This window comes from Crocodylus siamensis, chromosome 12, assembly GCF_052110815.1.
Source record: "Crocodylus siamensis isolate JL-2025a chromosome 12, ASM5211081v1, whole genome shotgun sequence".
In the NCBI taxonomy this organism is placed as follows: Eukaryota; Metazoa; Chordata; order Crocodylia; family Crocodylidae; genus Crocodylus; species Crocodylus siamensis.
Genome location: NC_143406.1, coordinates 14,839,581 through 14,855,858, shown reverse-complemented (window position 1 = coordinate 14,855,858; position 16,278 = coordinate 14,839,581). Strand labels below are relative to the sequence as shown.

At 47.1% G+C, this 16,278-nt stretch overlaps 1 protein-coding gene across 4 annotated transcripts in view; it reads left to right on the top strand.

The window, feature by feature from the left end:
• MEGF6 (multiple EGF like domains 6) overlaps window positions 1-16,278 on the top strand; it is a 328,842-nt gene that overhangs the window by 70,144 nt on the left and 242,420 nt on the right. For 2 of the 4 annotated variants that reach the window (XM_090024523.1, XM_090024520.1), the window contains exon 4: window positions 12,127-12,231. In XM_090024523.1, coding sequence (XP_089880649.1) covers window positions 12,127-12,231 — 105 coding nt within the window. Of the gene's footprint in view, window positions 1-12,123; window positions 12,232-16,278 lie in introns of all 4 variants that reach the window. The other 2 variants (XM_090024522.1, XM_090024519.1) reach the window with 1 other exon arrangement.

Here is a 16,278-nt window from a genome sequence, read left to right as displayed (position 1 = left end):
GCACCTGCCAGTGAGACATTGCGAACATTGCCAGTTGAGACAGTGCAACTGTGTACAAGGAAGTGGCATCAGGTGTTGTTCTCCGGCTTCGTACATGGTTGGGCTGCTTCTCTTCTTGTCACTGGCAGGTGTGGTAGCCAGTGTAGCAACTGGAGCTGAGAACTGGAGGGAAGGAAGGAATTTGGGTGGGGTAAAGACAGATCCTAGGAATTTGTATTGGAAAACCACCAACAAGGGCTTGTCAGGGGTAGGCAGCCAGCCCCTTTGTGTACCTTTGCACAAGAATTCCTGCCCCTGCCTCCACAGTGCCCCATGCAAAAAGTGCCCAGAAAAGGTAGCAGGCAGAACTGTGGAAAAAGATTTGGTGGGGGGGAGCCCCTTTGGGTGGCCTGTGGTGTTCCCAATGCCAATGCCCAAGGATGGTGGCAAGCCACACTTGTCTGGGGGGAGGCGTCCAGCCCCTTTGTGTAACTTTGCATGGAAGATTTTCTGCCCAAAAGATTTTCTGCCCCCCCACCTTTGCCCCATGCAACAAACGCCTAGAAAAAGCAGCAGGCAGAACTGCAGGAAATGACTTGTCAGGGGGCTTTGCAAAGTGCATGGGTGACGCGGGAGAAGGGTACCTCCCCCCACAACTGCACCATTGGTGATAGTTTGAGCCAATGCTTGGGGTTTGATTTCTGCATCCTGCACCAACCAACAACCCACTCCCCAGCACAGTGAGCAGGGATTTTGCTGGTCCTTCAAAATTCAGGAGCCAGACACAGAAAGATAGGATAACATGAGGTTTTATTGTAAGGAGCCACCAGTGTTGAGGCCGTCGGTTACTTGGGCTTCTTTGCCTTTACCCTGAAATCACCCAGGACTGGCCTTGGCTCCTTGAACTACAGCGGTGGCCCCCTGGCCCTGTTGGCACTTGTGCGCCCCTCCTGAGTCCACCGTGTTTGGGGGAACAGTTTAAGTTGTAATGCTCCTGGCTACCTCCTGGAGAGAGGCAAGCCGAGTGGACCTACTTCGTCCTTTCTGGGGTGGTACCTGCTTTTTAAAGATGCGCTTTGGCAGGCGCTGCAGGACATCGGTTATCAAGTCCTGTGCCCTCTGGGCATCCACGTGGCACTGCGTGACCACATCTACCAACTGGCCCATGCAGTCTACCACCTTCTCACGAAAGGCAGTTGTGTTTTCCACAAATTGGTTCTCCTGGACCTCATCACAACGAAGCAATCCCAGGAGTTCATCCCGCCAGCCTTCTGCAGCTGACACACTTGTTCATGATGACTCCACCAAAGCCTCCATCATGCTTTCTTGTGACTGTTGCTGTCTGTGGCTCATATCCCTTGAGTACTCTGCTGTAGTGCAGGCTGGGGGCTGAGGTTCAAGAGCACATGCCTGGCTGGTATTGGGCGCAGTAGCTGGTAAACAAATGAAAATAGTATTCCTCATTTGGTCACATTTCTTTCCCCCAAACATTCAAGAGGACAGTGACGAACCTCCACTCCTAACCCCCCCAGCCTCTGCAGTGAAAAAAACACTTGCAGGGTAAACAAACCCTGCAAGAGTGGGGCACCATTCACATTCCCAAAATGTACAAGTCCCCGGTTTGGAAACACATTCCCAGCTGCCACTGCCCATGCCAGCTACAAACACTTAAAACAAAACAATGAGTTTGGCATCTGTTACATTACCAGGTATCCAAACCCAAAAGAGAATGGCGTATACCCTTCATCCACCACCGAAAGAAGATGGCGACCCACCTCCAGCGATACATGCATTTCTCCCCCCCACCCCACAAATCCACCCCGCATGAGCCCACACAGTGTCTGCCAGCGGCAAGAGGCACATTCCAAGATACTTACAAGTCACCGGTCGCACATCTTCTTGGGTCTCGGGAACAGAAACCGATGGTTGAGTGTTGAGGCAAGAAACCGCATTGGAAGTGGTTTCTTCCTTGTCATCTTCCTCATTGTCTGTGCTAATCTGTAGAATCGGGGAACGCTAGGGTGAAGGTCAGGGTTTACTGCTACCTCTTTCGGTGTGCTCTCCTCCAGCACAACGGACAAGTAGCTTCATCTGTATCCTTGGAGAGAATGACAGACAGCTGGTCATAGAAAGGAGCAATTGTGCCCCAGAATGAGAGTTAGCATCCTTGGCTCGATGAAATGCACATCTCAGGGCCTTGATCTTACACTGGCACTGGGTCCAGTCCTGGTTGTACCATCGCACCTGCATTTCTATTGCAATGGTGGCATACACCGGCTTATTCCTCATACTTTCCAGCTGGTCTATGATCTTTTGCTCTGACCAAATGTCGATTAAGTCCTGCACTTCTTACTGGGTCCAATTGGGGCCCCAGGTGTTGGCGGTATCAGCCTCCTGCTCTTTCACCTGCATACTGGTGGACTTGGTTTTCCGAGACATCAGGAAGCAGTTCAATGTGAACAGCAGCCGATTCACAAAAGGTTGCTGGCAAAATTTGTGGGTCAGCTATATATATATGCCTTGCATGACCTGCTTGGAAAATTCCATGTACTCAAGATTGTGAAGGTATCACCTATGTCTCACAACACTCACTGTGTTGAAGCACCCTGTTTATGAACAAAAACATCTTGATGGGCTTGAGCATGGCCAAATAAGCACATTGTCCATTCAGATGGCTGGTTAATGTCCTCTAATGTTGCAAAAAAGACCTTGTGTCTGTGTCTGTCTTTCATAGTCCCACAGAATAAAGGCCAAATTTTTATTGCTGCAACTATTTTAGCTGACCTCACAAAAGCATTCAGCTGATACTGGCTCATCTGGACATGGATTCTGAAGGGTTTGTCGGGTCCTACCTCAACATGAGAGGAGTATGGCAACATTTTATCTGTCTCATTGCAGAATTAAGTCTTTGCAAGCTTGATGACAGTCATCTTGAACAATGGCGTGACGCATCAGAACTTTTCCATTATAACTTTTTTCTTATCTCAGGGTATTTATTTTTTTGCCTTGTGCTCAGTAGGACATAGTAAGAGCAAGCACAACTTTAAAAGGACGAGACCCTGTGCATCCAAAACATCACTTGCCACTGACAGGGCAAATGTTTTTTTCTGGGAGGACCTTTTTTTTTTTTTTAGCCAGGAGTGGAGTGTTACTGCAGGTCAGGCCTCTTTGGAATGGGGAGTTCTCAGGTGTGGCTATCCACTGATACAGCATGCAGAGTTATCCTGAAGCCAGGGCACCACTGTTCACCACAGTAAAAACCAACACCTCCCACCAAACAAAGTCTTTGCTGCACAAATACCCAGTGCCCCAGGGTTACTTCTTGAAATGCAGATAAGAGTTAAAATGCAAACAATGGTCACAGACTGACAGAGCAGATTTAGGCTAGATATCAGGAAAATCTTCTTCACGGTAAGCATGGCCAAAACTTGGAATGGGCTTCCAAGGGAGGTGGTGCTCTCCTCTACTTTGGGGGTCTTTGAGAGAAGGCTGGATAGGCCGTCTCTTTCCTGCCCAAGGCAGGGTGTCAGACTTGATGATCTGTTGAGGTCCCTTCCAACCCTAAAAATCTATGAATCTGTGAATGGTCATTTACTCAATACAGCTAGGCAGAGCTCCAGACCACAACCTCCTCCCCCTCCCCTCCCCCGCTTGGTGGTGGTGGTGCTGTGATCTGAGAAGCAGCCCTGATGCATACGTTAAATCAATCTTGCTTGCAAGAATCTATACAGGATGACAGAGGAGGAACAAATGGAGATTCAGGACCAAATGCATGAGGAATAGGAAGTGGAGAATGGAGAAGAATGGGGTGAAGACTCCTCCGACATGGAGAAGCTGGAGGTCATAAGTGAGCAGGAGGAGGAGGTGATAGTGCTGCTGATTACCTTACTGATGGCCTTGAAATTATTACAAGACATACTGGTGCATATAAGGATGGTAGCATATACATCCATAGTGTTGCTTAACTCTTGCAATGAAGAGATGCCTGCATGTACAGGCGCCTCGTGAAAAAGGGAACGTAGATATGCGATGGAGTGGGGACAGCCAAGAGGCATGCAAAGAAGTGGAAGATAACTGGGCTCTGTGGATAAACATCAGGAGGAGCAATCTCATGGTCTGGGCCCGCAAGAGCAGCTTGGACTCATGGGAGCGAATTGTGCTGACCACCTGGAACAATTAGCAGTGGCTAGAGACTTTTCAGATGACCAGGGAGGTGTTTTATCATGTCATCTCGATGCTGGGGCCACACACTGTGAGGCAGGATACTGACATGCATCAGGCCATCGCACCGGAGAGGAGGGTGGCCATGGCCATCATGAAACTGGCCACCCCATTCAGCCTCCACTCCATTGCAAACCAGTTTGTCATGGCTCCCTGCATGGCTGGGCTGGTGACTTGTGAGGTATGCCAGCTGCTGCAGGATGTCATGGCAAACAACTTTATTTGCCTTGGGAATCCTTAGGAAGCCATAGCTGGCTTCAATGCCATGAGGTTCCCTAACTGCCTGGGGGCTTTAGACAACACTCATATCCCAGTCCGGTCCCCTTTGGGGAGGGGGAGGTCATTCACAAACAAGAAAGAATTTGCCTCTGTGATCTTATAAGCCAGGGTGGACCACCAGGGCTGGTTCATGAACATTTATGCTGGTGGCCAGCAGTGTGCATGACACACGCATGTTCAGAAACTATCTGTTGCCTGAACTCATGGAGAAATGACACTATGCACTCCGAGTCCCCAAGACAGGGATCCGTGGTGTTGCTGTTCCCCCACCTATAATAGCAGATGCTGCTTACCCCCTCAAGCCCTGGCTTATGAAGCCTTATGAAGGGCATGTTACAGAGCTGCAGAAGATGGCTTTCAACTACCATCTCAGCAAATGCAGAACTGCTGTTGAATGTGCCTTTGGCCAACTGAAAGCACTGTGGAGGGTGCTTAATTGCAGGTGTGAGCTGGAGCCAGAAAACATCACGGCCTTTATAGTGGCAGCCTGTGTGCTGCTGCACAACATTGTAAGACCCACAGAAAGGTTTTCAGCCAGGAGTAGGCTGACAAAGCAAGACAGGCAGTGCCAGACAGAGACATAGCCAGGCAGCAGCGCAGGCACAGAGGACATATCCTCATGGAGAACCTGGTTGGGTAGCCCTTCTTGTGCGGGACTGCCTGGCAGCACGTATGGATATGGACACTGATGAAAATAAATTATTTTACTATTTACAGCATCTGTGTCTGTCAGCAGGGGTGTGCGGAGGGAGGGGACATGGTTTGGAGAATAAGCAGGGCATGTGGGGAGGTGCACTGGGGTAGGGGGTTATTGTTTGGAGCTTGGCATTGGTTGAGGGGGAGGGGGGCGACAGCAGCTCATTGCACAATACTGCCTAGCCAACCTGAATCATGTCCTGCAAAAGGGTTAATTACACCTCTTTTTGGCTGGGTGAGGGGAGGCGACCAAACTCCAAAATTGTCCTACAAATCCTCCTACAGGTCCAAAATCCTCATAGAGGCCTCTGCTGTATCCAGCCGCTTTATTCCCAAATTCCATAGGAAACAGCAAAGAACGTTTTTTGGAGGAAAGAAGCGGTCTCTGTTTACTGTACCATTATACGCAGAAAGATTGGGGGGGGGGGGGAGTGAAGTCTATTCAACCCCAACCCCATTCAACCCTATTCAGCCCCTACCCCACCAATACCCCACCATTTTAACATTTCCAAACACCGCAACATTTCACAAAGCTAAACAAACACACAAGGCCTCAGGCATTTATAGTGTCACGTGAGCAGGGAAGGGGAGCAGGGGAAGCAGCCCCTGTGAAGGGTCCCCATGGAAACTGTTCCAAGCCCAGAGGGCTAGGGAATGCTGGGAAATGTAGTCCTAAAACCCGGAAAACTAACGGCTGTCAGATTTGGCACCCCCTACCCCTCTGCCCTCCCACACACTGTACTATTTTGACACCGTTATCTTGTAATAAGTATTCATGGCACACCTCTGCTTTGGCAATATAACACCAACCATCCACCCACCAGCAGCTACAATTGCCAGTCACCCGGGGTGGCATCTGCTACTCTCACGCCCATGTATTTCTGATATGATATATACAGTTAAAAAAAATTCCATATATACATTTGCATTACTTTCCAACATGGGAGGAGGGGAGGGGATGATGCACACGACTTGGTCTCGAGATCACCACAGGGTCACCTACTGGAGACTGGACAAAGCATAGGGGGGGGTACAAGTGGCAGGGTTTTGGGGTGACGGCGGCTTGGTGGGGGGTGGGGGCTTAGCATGAGGCTTCCTGGTGGGGACTGTGGAAGCTGGTTTACTGGCAAACATGCGCCTCCTGCTGTAATTCATTAGGAAAGACATTATGGGGGGTAGATTGGTATTTGGCTCCCCCTGCTGGAATATGCTTAGAATTGCACACAGGACTTGATTCGTGCAAACACAAACCTGGAGCACCAAAATAAAGCAGTTTAAAATTTTTAATCCTTGTTAAATTAATGAGGATTGAATGTTGTGATGTGTACAAGTGCCCATACTTACCCTTGGAAATGAGACTTAAGGTCCTGACTCACTTACATGGTTTTGTAAAATTACCACAGGGCTATTTTCCTGACAGAACTTGGGGAGTGCCCAAGAACTTGGGGAGTGCCCAAGAAGAGATTGATGTCATATATCTTGACTTCAAAAAAGCTTTTGATCTGGTATCCCATGATCACCTCTTGGCCAAACTGGCCAGTTGTGGCCTTGGCTCCACCACGATCCGCTGGCTGGGAAATTGGCTTCGTGGTCGGACCCAGAGGGTTGTGATTGATGGCAGTCACTCATCATGGTGCCCTGTGACCAGTGGGGTCCCTCAAGGCTCTGTCCTGCGACCGATACTGTTCAACATTTTCATTAACGATGTGGACATTGGAGTCAGGAGTGGACTGGCCAAGTTCGCCGATGACACCAAACTTTGGGGCAAAGCATCCACGCCAGAAGGTAGGCGGGTGATCCAGGCTGACCTGGACAAGCTCAGCAAATGGACAGATGAGAACCTCATGGTGTTTAACACCGAAAAATGCAAGGTTCTCCATCTTGGGAGGAAAAACCTGCAGCACCCTTATAGGCTCGGCAGTGCTACGTTGGTTAGCACTACAGAAGAAAAAGACTTGGGGGTCATCATTGACCACAAGATGAACATGAGCCTGCAATGCGATGCTGCGGCTAGTAAAGCAACCAAAATGCTGGCGTGCATCCGTAGATGCTTCTCGAGCAAATCCCGGGACGTCATTCTCCCCTTGTACTCGGCCTTGGTGAGGCCGCAGCTGGAGTACTGCGTCCAGTTTTGGGCTCCACAATTCAAAAAGGATGTGGAGAAGCTTGAGAGAGTCCAGAGGAGAGCCACGCGCATGATCAGAGGTCAGGAAAACAGATCTTACGATGAGAGGCTGAGCTCTGCTTCTCACTCCATCACTAGGCAAGCTACTTCATTGCTCAGCATCTCAATTTTTCTGGCCTTACCTACGCTAGAAGGAATGTGCCAATAACAGCTACACTGACAGAGCTATATGGGCAAACCCTTCTGGGGAAAAGGCCTTGTGCTGGTATTGTTTGTACTGGTTCCTCAGATGAAAGGCAGTCCCCATGGGACTCTTTAGCCTGGAAAAGCACAGGCTCAGGGGTGATCTGATGGCCACCTATAAGTTTATCGGGGTGACCACCAGGATCTGGGGGAACGTCTGTTCACCAGAGCGCCCCAAGGGATGACGAGGTCGAACGGTCACAAACTCCTGCAAGACCGTTTCAGGCTGGACATGAGGAAGAATTTCTTTACTGTCCGAGCCCCCAAGGTCTGGAACAGTCTGCCCGCGGAGGTGGTTCAAGCACCTACATTGAACACCTTCAAGAGTAAATTGGATGCTTATCTTGCTGGAATCCTATGACCCCAGCTGACTTCCTGCCCTTTGGGCAGGGGGCTGGACTCGATGATCTCCCGAGGTCCCTTCCAGCCCTGATGTCTATGAAATCTATGAAATCCCCAGTATGAGAGCAGCCCTGAAACTCTTAGACTACTGCTCCCGGGTGATCATAAAGCAGGATCTAAGCCTCAGGATATCACAAGCTCTAAAACAGCTTCCTAGTGTATTTAACAATAATATGAACTTGCACAGTATATAGATAACATTACTGGAATAACCGTACATCTGTTTGTACCCTTAAAGAGTATGATCCTGAGGGCAGGCACCTAATTTAATCTCATTAGAGCACCAGACTTGGTGCAACCAGTTAAATAGCGCTGTGCATTTTTACTGTGTCTTATATTTGAAAGTTTCACAGCACCTTCCACACATTAACTAATCCAAATAATGGCTTAACGAGGTAGGGAAGAGATAGCTAGGGATAATTTCTCACACCACTGTAATACAGCTGATAAGTGCAAGGTGTTGCACATAGGGATTAACACTGATAAGTGCAAGGTGTTGCACATGGGGAGGAAGAACCGGCACCACACTTACAGGTTGGGGAACTCCCCTCTTGCCAGCACGGAGACGGAAAAGGATCTTGGAGTCGTCATTGACTCCACGATGAACATGGGCCGGCAGTGTGGGGAGGCAGTCAAGAAGGCCAACCGTACCCTGTCATGCATCCACAGATGCATCTCGAGCAGGTCCAGGGAGGTGATCCTCCCCCTCTATGCGGCACTGGTCAGGCCGCAGCTGGAGTACTGCGTCCAGTTCTGGGCGCCACACTTCAAGAGGGACGTGGACGATATGGAAAGAGTTCAGAGGAGGGCCACTCGTATGATCAGGGGTCAGCAGGGCAGGCCTTATGAGGAGAGGCTACGGGACCTGAACCTGTTTAGCCTCCACAAGAGAAGGTTAAGGGGGGACCTTGTGGCCTGCTACAAACTGGTCAGGGGGGATCAGCAGGTATTGGGGGAGTCCCTGTTCCCCCGTGCGCTGCCAGGAGTGACCAGGAATAACGGTCACAAGCTGGCGGAGGGTAAGTTTAGATTAGATATTAGGAGGCGCTACTTCACAGTCAGGGCGGCTAGGGCCTGGAACCAGCTTCCAGGGGAAGTGGTGCAGGCTCCTAGCCTGGGGATTTTTAAAAGGAAGTTAGATGAGCACCTTGCCGGGGTCATCTGACCCCGGGGCTCTTTCCTGCCAAGGCAGGGGGTCGGACTAGATGATCTACCTAGGTCCCTTCCGACTCTAGCAACTATGAAACTATGAAACAGCTGGAATAGGGCTGTGTGAAATGGCACTGTTCCTTTTCGACTTCAGTTTCGAGGTTTGGACAGAACAGTGTTTTGTTTTGAATTTCATTTTGAGTCGAAACAGCCTCACTGTTTTGCTTTGTTGAAACAGTGAGGCTGTTTCAAAGTTTTGCCCGATCATTGGGCTGGGGAAACAAACTCAGCCCAACTGGACTGAGTTCCTAACCCCAGCCCCATGATTGGGCTGGGGAGATGAACTCAGCATCATAGGGCTGGGGAGGGGAACTGAGTAATTGGGCTCAGTTCCTTTCCCCAGTCTGATCACAGCCCAGGTTCAGTTCCCTACCCCTGCACTGTGATCAGCTTCCTGCAGCCTGGCAGTGGGAGATGGGGAGAGCCAGAGCTGTGCTCTTGGCTGCTCTTGGGAGCGAAGCCCTGTTTCTCTGCTGTCTCCCACCACCTCACTGCTGGCTGCTTCAAAACACTTGGAAGCTTTCAAAACGTTTTGACTAGCCTTGCTTTGTTTCCAGTCTGTATTGAAGCCCTTTGTTTCAATTCAATTTTGCTGTTTTGAGCTCAAAATGAGTTGCAACTGTTGAATCGAACAGCCGGTGAAATTTCGCACAGCCCTACTATTTAACTGCGTAAATCAACACTAACAATGTTCAAGGACAGGAAATGAAGAAGACTGTTGTATCCAACAAAAACTACACGTAGCATTTCTGGGTCTATATGCGAATCACTGTGGTGGGATTTGTCTGGGATGCTGAGTTTTTAACTCTGGGGTAGAGGTGCTGTAGGGCAGCCTGCAGTGAGTAGGGGTCAGGCTCTGATTCTTGGTTGGGGTTTGCCACAGAACAATCCTGTTGTGGTGTTCTGTGCACATTTCACTCCTGTGACCAGAAGCTCCTTTGCAGAATGAACTGAGACCTTTAAGATCTCAGAAATCAGCTGCCCTGCTGTTATGCACGGAATTCAGGAAGTTTACAGAAGATAGAAATTGCTACTTGCTGTCAGCAACTCTGTGTTTAGTGCCATGGTTTCTGTTACACTGCAGATGGACCAAGTTCAAGGGAACAACTGGGTCTTATAAATTTTGGACCTTCACAGAAGTACCCCTTTGAATTCTTAGTATTTTAGTATAGTTACCTCAGATAAACTATTACTTTAAGCAGAACATTCTTGACCATGGTTATTCCAGTCATCTGAGTTGTTTTATGTGATTATTTTGCAGGATCCATTTTTTACCTTCTGCTTGTTCCACAGAACATACCTAGTGCAGGATTGGGAGAAGTGCAAAGTATCTGCCATTCATGGGTACTCGGGCCCCATCAGAATGTGGTCCTTGAATATATTGCCTAAAAAGTACCACTGTGAACTTTCCTAAAACCTTTTATTTAGCTATTTGAAGTGCTTTACAAGCGCTAAGGAGTTAAGCTTCTCAGAGCCTGTGAGAGCTAGGTGGGGGTTATTATTTCCATTTTACGAATTGGGGATGTGGCCATTCTTAAAAGGCTTTCCATTATTGTTGTGTCAGCCAGAAGCATGAAAAATACCACCCCCTTCACCACATAGTTTGCTGGCAAAAGTCCTAGCACAGAGGCAGTTACATGGGCAAAAAATCTCCGTGCTGGCATAGCTTGTTTCATCTGAGGAACCAGTACAAACAATACCAGCACAAGGCCTTTTCCCCAGAAGGGTTTGCCCATATAGCTCTGTCAGTGTAGCTGTTATTGGCACATTCCTTCTAGTGTAGGTAAGGCCAGAAAAACTGAGATGCTGAGCAATGAAGTAGCTTCCCTAGTGATGGAGTGAGAAGCAGAGCTCAGCTTATCTGTTTCTAAACTCCTGGGTCTCCAGTAGGAAAAGTCAATGTCCCTGCAAATTCAAACACAGAACAAGTACTCTAGTGGGAGATGGTGCTAGCTCCTCTCTGTTGGCTGCAATCACTTCTAAGAGAATGGAGAGGCATTTGAGTTGGGAAGCGAGTGGTGTAAGGTGGTACGTTTTTCTCATGATGGACATCACTAGCATTCTAGTATGGCTTAAAGATTGAAAGGAGTGCCTGGCTCCTGCTTTGGCATTGGTAATGTCAGTCATTGTTGCCTGAGAGGGACAGAACAACCTGTGATGTCTGAGTTCCTGGCAAGTGAGCAAATTAGGAAAATGTGCTTGAATACTTATTTATAGCTTTAAACCCTCTAGGTAGAGCTGCTGACTGGTGAACATCAATAGGTTAAACATTGAGTGCAAGAAAAACTTGCTTTTGAGATTTCCTTCTAAAGTGTCTTCTTTTTTAGAAAACCTTTCCTGCAGTGGGACTTGCCCAGAATGGAGAATGCTAGCCTTTTATTCAGTTTTAATTTAGCCCAAGGGTTTCTGGGGGGGAGGGATAGGGGCTAAGCACTATGGCTCATATTCCCTCCACCCCCTGTCATATTCTCTTTCATAAACCAAAGAAGGTTAATCTGATCAATGTGGACACTGGAGACATCCCAGGAACGCCCCTTCATCCATGCTATAGAAAGGAATGCTTATGATTCAGTGGATGGTATTATTGCCTCTAATTCATTGAGGAACCCATGCCACAGGTTGGTCAGTGGGAAAACTGGGGCACTGGTTAAAATCATCTTTCAGTGAGATTAGATTTAGAACAAGCTTGTGATGTTTCTTGCAGGACCAGGTGCCAGTACTCCTGCATGTTTTTCAGCTTTGAAGACATCAATATTCCCTACATAAGAAATTCTGAACTCCTGGCTTTTGTTGGATGCTGCTGCCTTTAGCCAACATTGGGCTACCTTTTGTTTAATGGTTGTGTAAAGTTTCTGTGCTGGTTAAACTTATTAAGAGGTTTGAGTCTTCAGTATGACCAAACTTATAAGTCATGATCCTGTATGTACTGACTATGACCAACACAATTGCTACTTCTTTTTTCCTTCCAGCAGCTGCCTGCAGCTATGGCGTTTGCTTCAATGGAGGAAACTGCATGGAAGGATCTGCGCAGCTGTGTCAGTGCCCGTCTGGTTTCCAAGGACCCCGCTGTCAGTATGGTGAGTAGCCTTTGGGGCCTGTGCTTTAAACCTTCCCTGTACTGTACGCTGAGTCTGAAGCTGAGGGAACAGGGGCTGAAGGATGCCTTCTGCCATGTTCAGTTGCTGACCTCAGCTGCCTTTATCTTTGCAAGCTTCTGTTTTATTTGTCCAGTTTCGTTAATTTGCTCGACATGTATTCTGGCTGCTGTTTGTTATGTTTGGGGAATGGGATGTTTGGAAAGGAAGTGCTTATCGTGACTTGCTGTGAATGCAGCCCTATCTCTCCATGGTGTACAGTGGCCTTTCTTTCTGATCACCCCCAGCTGAAGAGATTTGTTGGAACCAGAGGAGGAGGCTGATTAAGGTTGGGTTGAACAAAGCAGCCCAAAGGTTGTTTCCTGTGAACAGAACCTCAGCCAGGAACAAAAGCCAGTGTGAGCGCAGCAGTGGGCCATCCCCAGTGAAGAAGGCACATGAATAGTTAAGCCCTTTCTAGCTATGGTCTCAGCACAGTTTTTACTTGTAGGTGTTGTTTAAACATTGACAGAGTCTGCATTGGGAAGGACTGGCTAGAGCTGTTCTATCTTCTGTCCAGGTTTTATGGGCTTTGAATTGTTAAATGTTGTTTAATTAGCTCTTGTCAGATACACAAAGTCTCTCTTCAAGGCTAGTGAACTTCTTTTATATTCTGTAATTCATACACCTCTTTCTGTTTGCTAGTCTGCTATTCAACAGAAACCTACCACTGCAAAGCTGGCCAAACACTCAGAATACTACTGTATGCTTTATTTATACACCAAAGTGCAAAAGATCTGCTGCTATTGTTCCAAAGGGCTTAATCTGTTTTATTCCATTTCATTTATTTGGTGGGTAGTCTGGAAAACACCAGGCTAGAGTGGTAAGTCAAAGTCAGGCCATGTGTTACAAACCTTTAACAAATTTGAAGCTAATCATCAGAACTATTTTTTTGCACAATGCATAACTAACTTGTGGAATTCTTGTGGAAGAGGGGGCTGGTCTGGATTATGAAATAATTCTCAATTGTGTCACTTGGGGGAGAGAGAATTATGTTGCATGGTATAAGATAACCACAGCCACTATCTGATTGGAAGAAATTTCCCCTACAGGCAAAATACTTAATAATTGTCTGCTATCATGTTTTTACACCTTCCTCTGAAGTGTTTGATATGGAACATTATCAGAGAAAATGGAAACTAAATGGAAGCATTGTGTTGCATTTTGTTTAATTTAGTGAATTAAAGGAAGCTGAAGCATTGGAGTGAGTATCACTTCATTTTTTCAGAGGGAAGATGGTTAATTGGTGTGGGAAGTTTTGGTTAGGAGTTGGTCTTCTCTCTCTCCAGTGGGTTGATCAACCATTTAAGGACTAGATGTAGGGAAAGATTTGGGCTGGCAGGAAAGCAGTTTTTACATTTCAGCTTCTGTGGTCAGAACAGCTAGAAGACAACAGGGGAATCCAGAGAGTGCACACATTTCTATACTAGTTTGTCTGCCACAAGAGAAAATGAGCAATTTAACCTGTATTTCAAGAGGGCAGAGAGATCCTGTTCCCATTCAGCTATGATACAGTGGCTGTGTCTGCTTGCTTATTTACATTTTGCATGGTACATCTGTTTCTTGGAACTTTAATATATTGTTACATGTATCAATTAGGAAGTGATTAAAAGGCATTTATGCTTCATTTAGAAATAACTTGGACGTTGATCCAGAATTTCTGGTCTGGTGAAGACTTTCAGCAGTGTTTGCAGCTTGCTCTTTACCCAGTGTGTGCAGTCAGTAGGAATGGGAGTACTTCCTGCCAGGGAGCTGGAGGCTTCCTGCATGGAACAGCAAGTGAAAATGGAGTTGGGATGTGATCAGTAGTCAGGTCCCAGTACCACCTGTTCCTGGGGATGAGCATGGTGTAAACTCTTAGGGAGAGAGAGAATGCATTTCCTTGGTAATTTAAAATGTTGATTTCATCCAATGCCCAGTTATACCAGTGGGCGTGGTTGGCTGCTGCCTCCGTACTATATGGTGTTCAGGTCTGGATTCTTTTCAGAAATGGAGATTGCATTTGGTAGCAAACAGCCTCCCAAGCTTGCACCCTATCATTCTGTTCTGTTGGGATGGGCTACTTGCACAGTTGGGTTGTGCTTAGTGTTGAGCTTCAGCAATCCTGTCCATAGCACAGATACAGTCTCCTGTGTTCCATTATGTGCACAGAGTGATTTTACATTGACTGCAGATCCTATCCCCTGGGTAGAGAGAATAAAGCAAGGAGATGCTGCCTTTCCTGCACCCTCATGGAAGAGGTTAGACTCTCTCACCTTTTCTATGACTTTTTAACAAACTGCTTTTAATGCAGTTGTATAACCTGCACTGGCACATGACCACAAAGAAATACAACTTGGAGGTCCCACAAAAATACTATTGCATAAGTCTGTATTCAGCTTTTCCTTTCTCATCAGCCAGCATCTCTCCAGAGACTAGGCAACCTACATGAATTTAGTTTGTGCTTCCCAAAATGTGCATGCTTACTGCTGAGACTCTACTGAAGAGGGTTTGGATTGCAGGGTACTTGCCTGTGATGGGGCTACTTATCTGTTAGGATCTAGGTTGAAGCCCCATGGCTATTTCATGTAACCCTTTAAAATGGTAGTGAATTACCTTCACTACCATCCAGCCCATAGCTTGATCACAGAGTTCTGAAGACAAAAGGTTCTGTGTCTAATTACTCAGTTGTCTTAGGGGTGTACTTGGTAACTGTGTTGGTCTGAGCCAAGAAGACATACACAAAAACTAGAACACTTGGTTCCAAAATGATACCTTTTATTATACCAACTGGGAAATCACAAGAAAATTGTCCTTTTCTACAGGCTTTCAGGATCAAAGTCCCTTTGTCAGGCTCTGGGAAAAGGTATAGATGGTACAAGAAGGTAAAAAGTCCCCATAGGTAGGAAATAAACTTCATTTTTGCACAGAGGGAGCTGAAGATGGAAGGCTGTCCCTGTGGGTCCATGAGAGTGTCTTTGTGAACTGTGCTGAGTAGCTCTTTGATGTGTAGCTCAGCTAGCATTCCTGAAGATGCCGAATTTTAGCTGATTTTGGATTTTAAATTTCATTGCAGAACAACAAAAAAGATTTTTTATTTCCCTGCCTGCCATCTGACACCTCCAGGGAAGGAATTCTACCTAATCTAAGGATATAAGGATAGGGTGGCAGAAGTTAAAAGGTCAAAGATAGCTAATTTTGCCCAAGGATACCAGAATTTCTAGTCATACCATACCAACTTCTCATCTGTGGCATCAGTCATTGAAACTAAAAGTTTGTTTTAATAATAAGCTGCATTCCATTGAAGCTGGAAATCTCAGGGAACATATTTAAGTGCCCAGAGCAGATAGTCTGATGGAAAAATGCTCTCTGGTTCTAGAGCAAAGCTTGACTAGTTTGATGAACAAGGCATACGGTGGCAGAAGGCCTCATTATAATGGCCCAGTCAGGTTTTTCTAAACTTACCTACCAGGTTCATGCATAGGAGCTGTTCCAGACATAGAGGATGAAGATGAAGATGGCCATGTATGCAGCCACCCTTCAGGTCATGTGGGCCCTATGTGATTCTGGAGCTATTTTGGGCCTTTGTGCATGTGCCAATACCTTCTCTATTTCTGTATCAAAGACACTGATAGCATGCAGTAATTGAGGGCCCAAAATGACCTCTCACCTTTTTCATAACGGTGTCCTCTAGTGGCTACCACAGAACACATTCTTTCTATTCATCCTCCCACAAAGCCCATATCCCACTCCTCTGATAGTGCCTGTGATTTAAATGCAGCAGTTCCCCAGGCATAGTGGGTCTCAATCCAAGCAGAAGTAGCAGGATCTGACCATCATAGGGTCAGGAATCACTCCCCTGGAGTGCTTTGGGATTTCCAGTATTTGCTTCCCTGAAAAGGATAGGTTCCCACGCCAGTGCCTACGTGTTGCAGCTCTCTTTCATCTCTGATCACAGAGGCAAAGGGCCTGATGTCACTCCTAGCTTTACTGTCCCTGTATCTCAGTCAG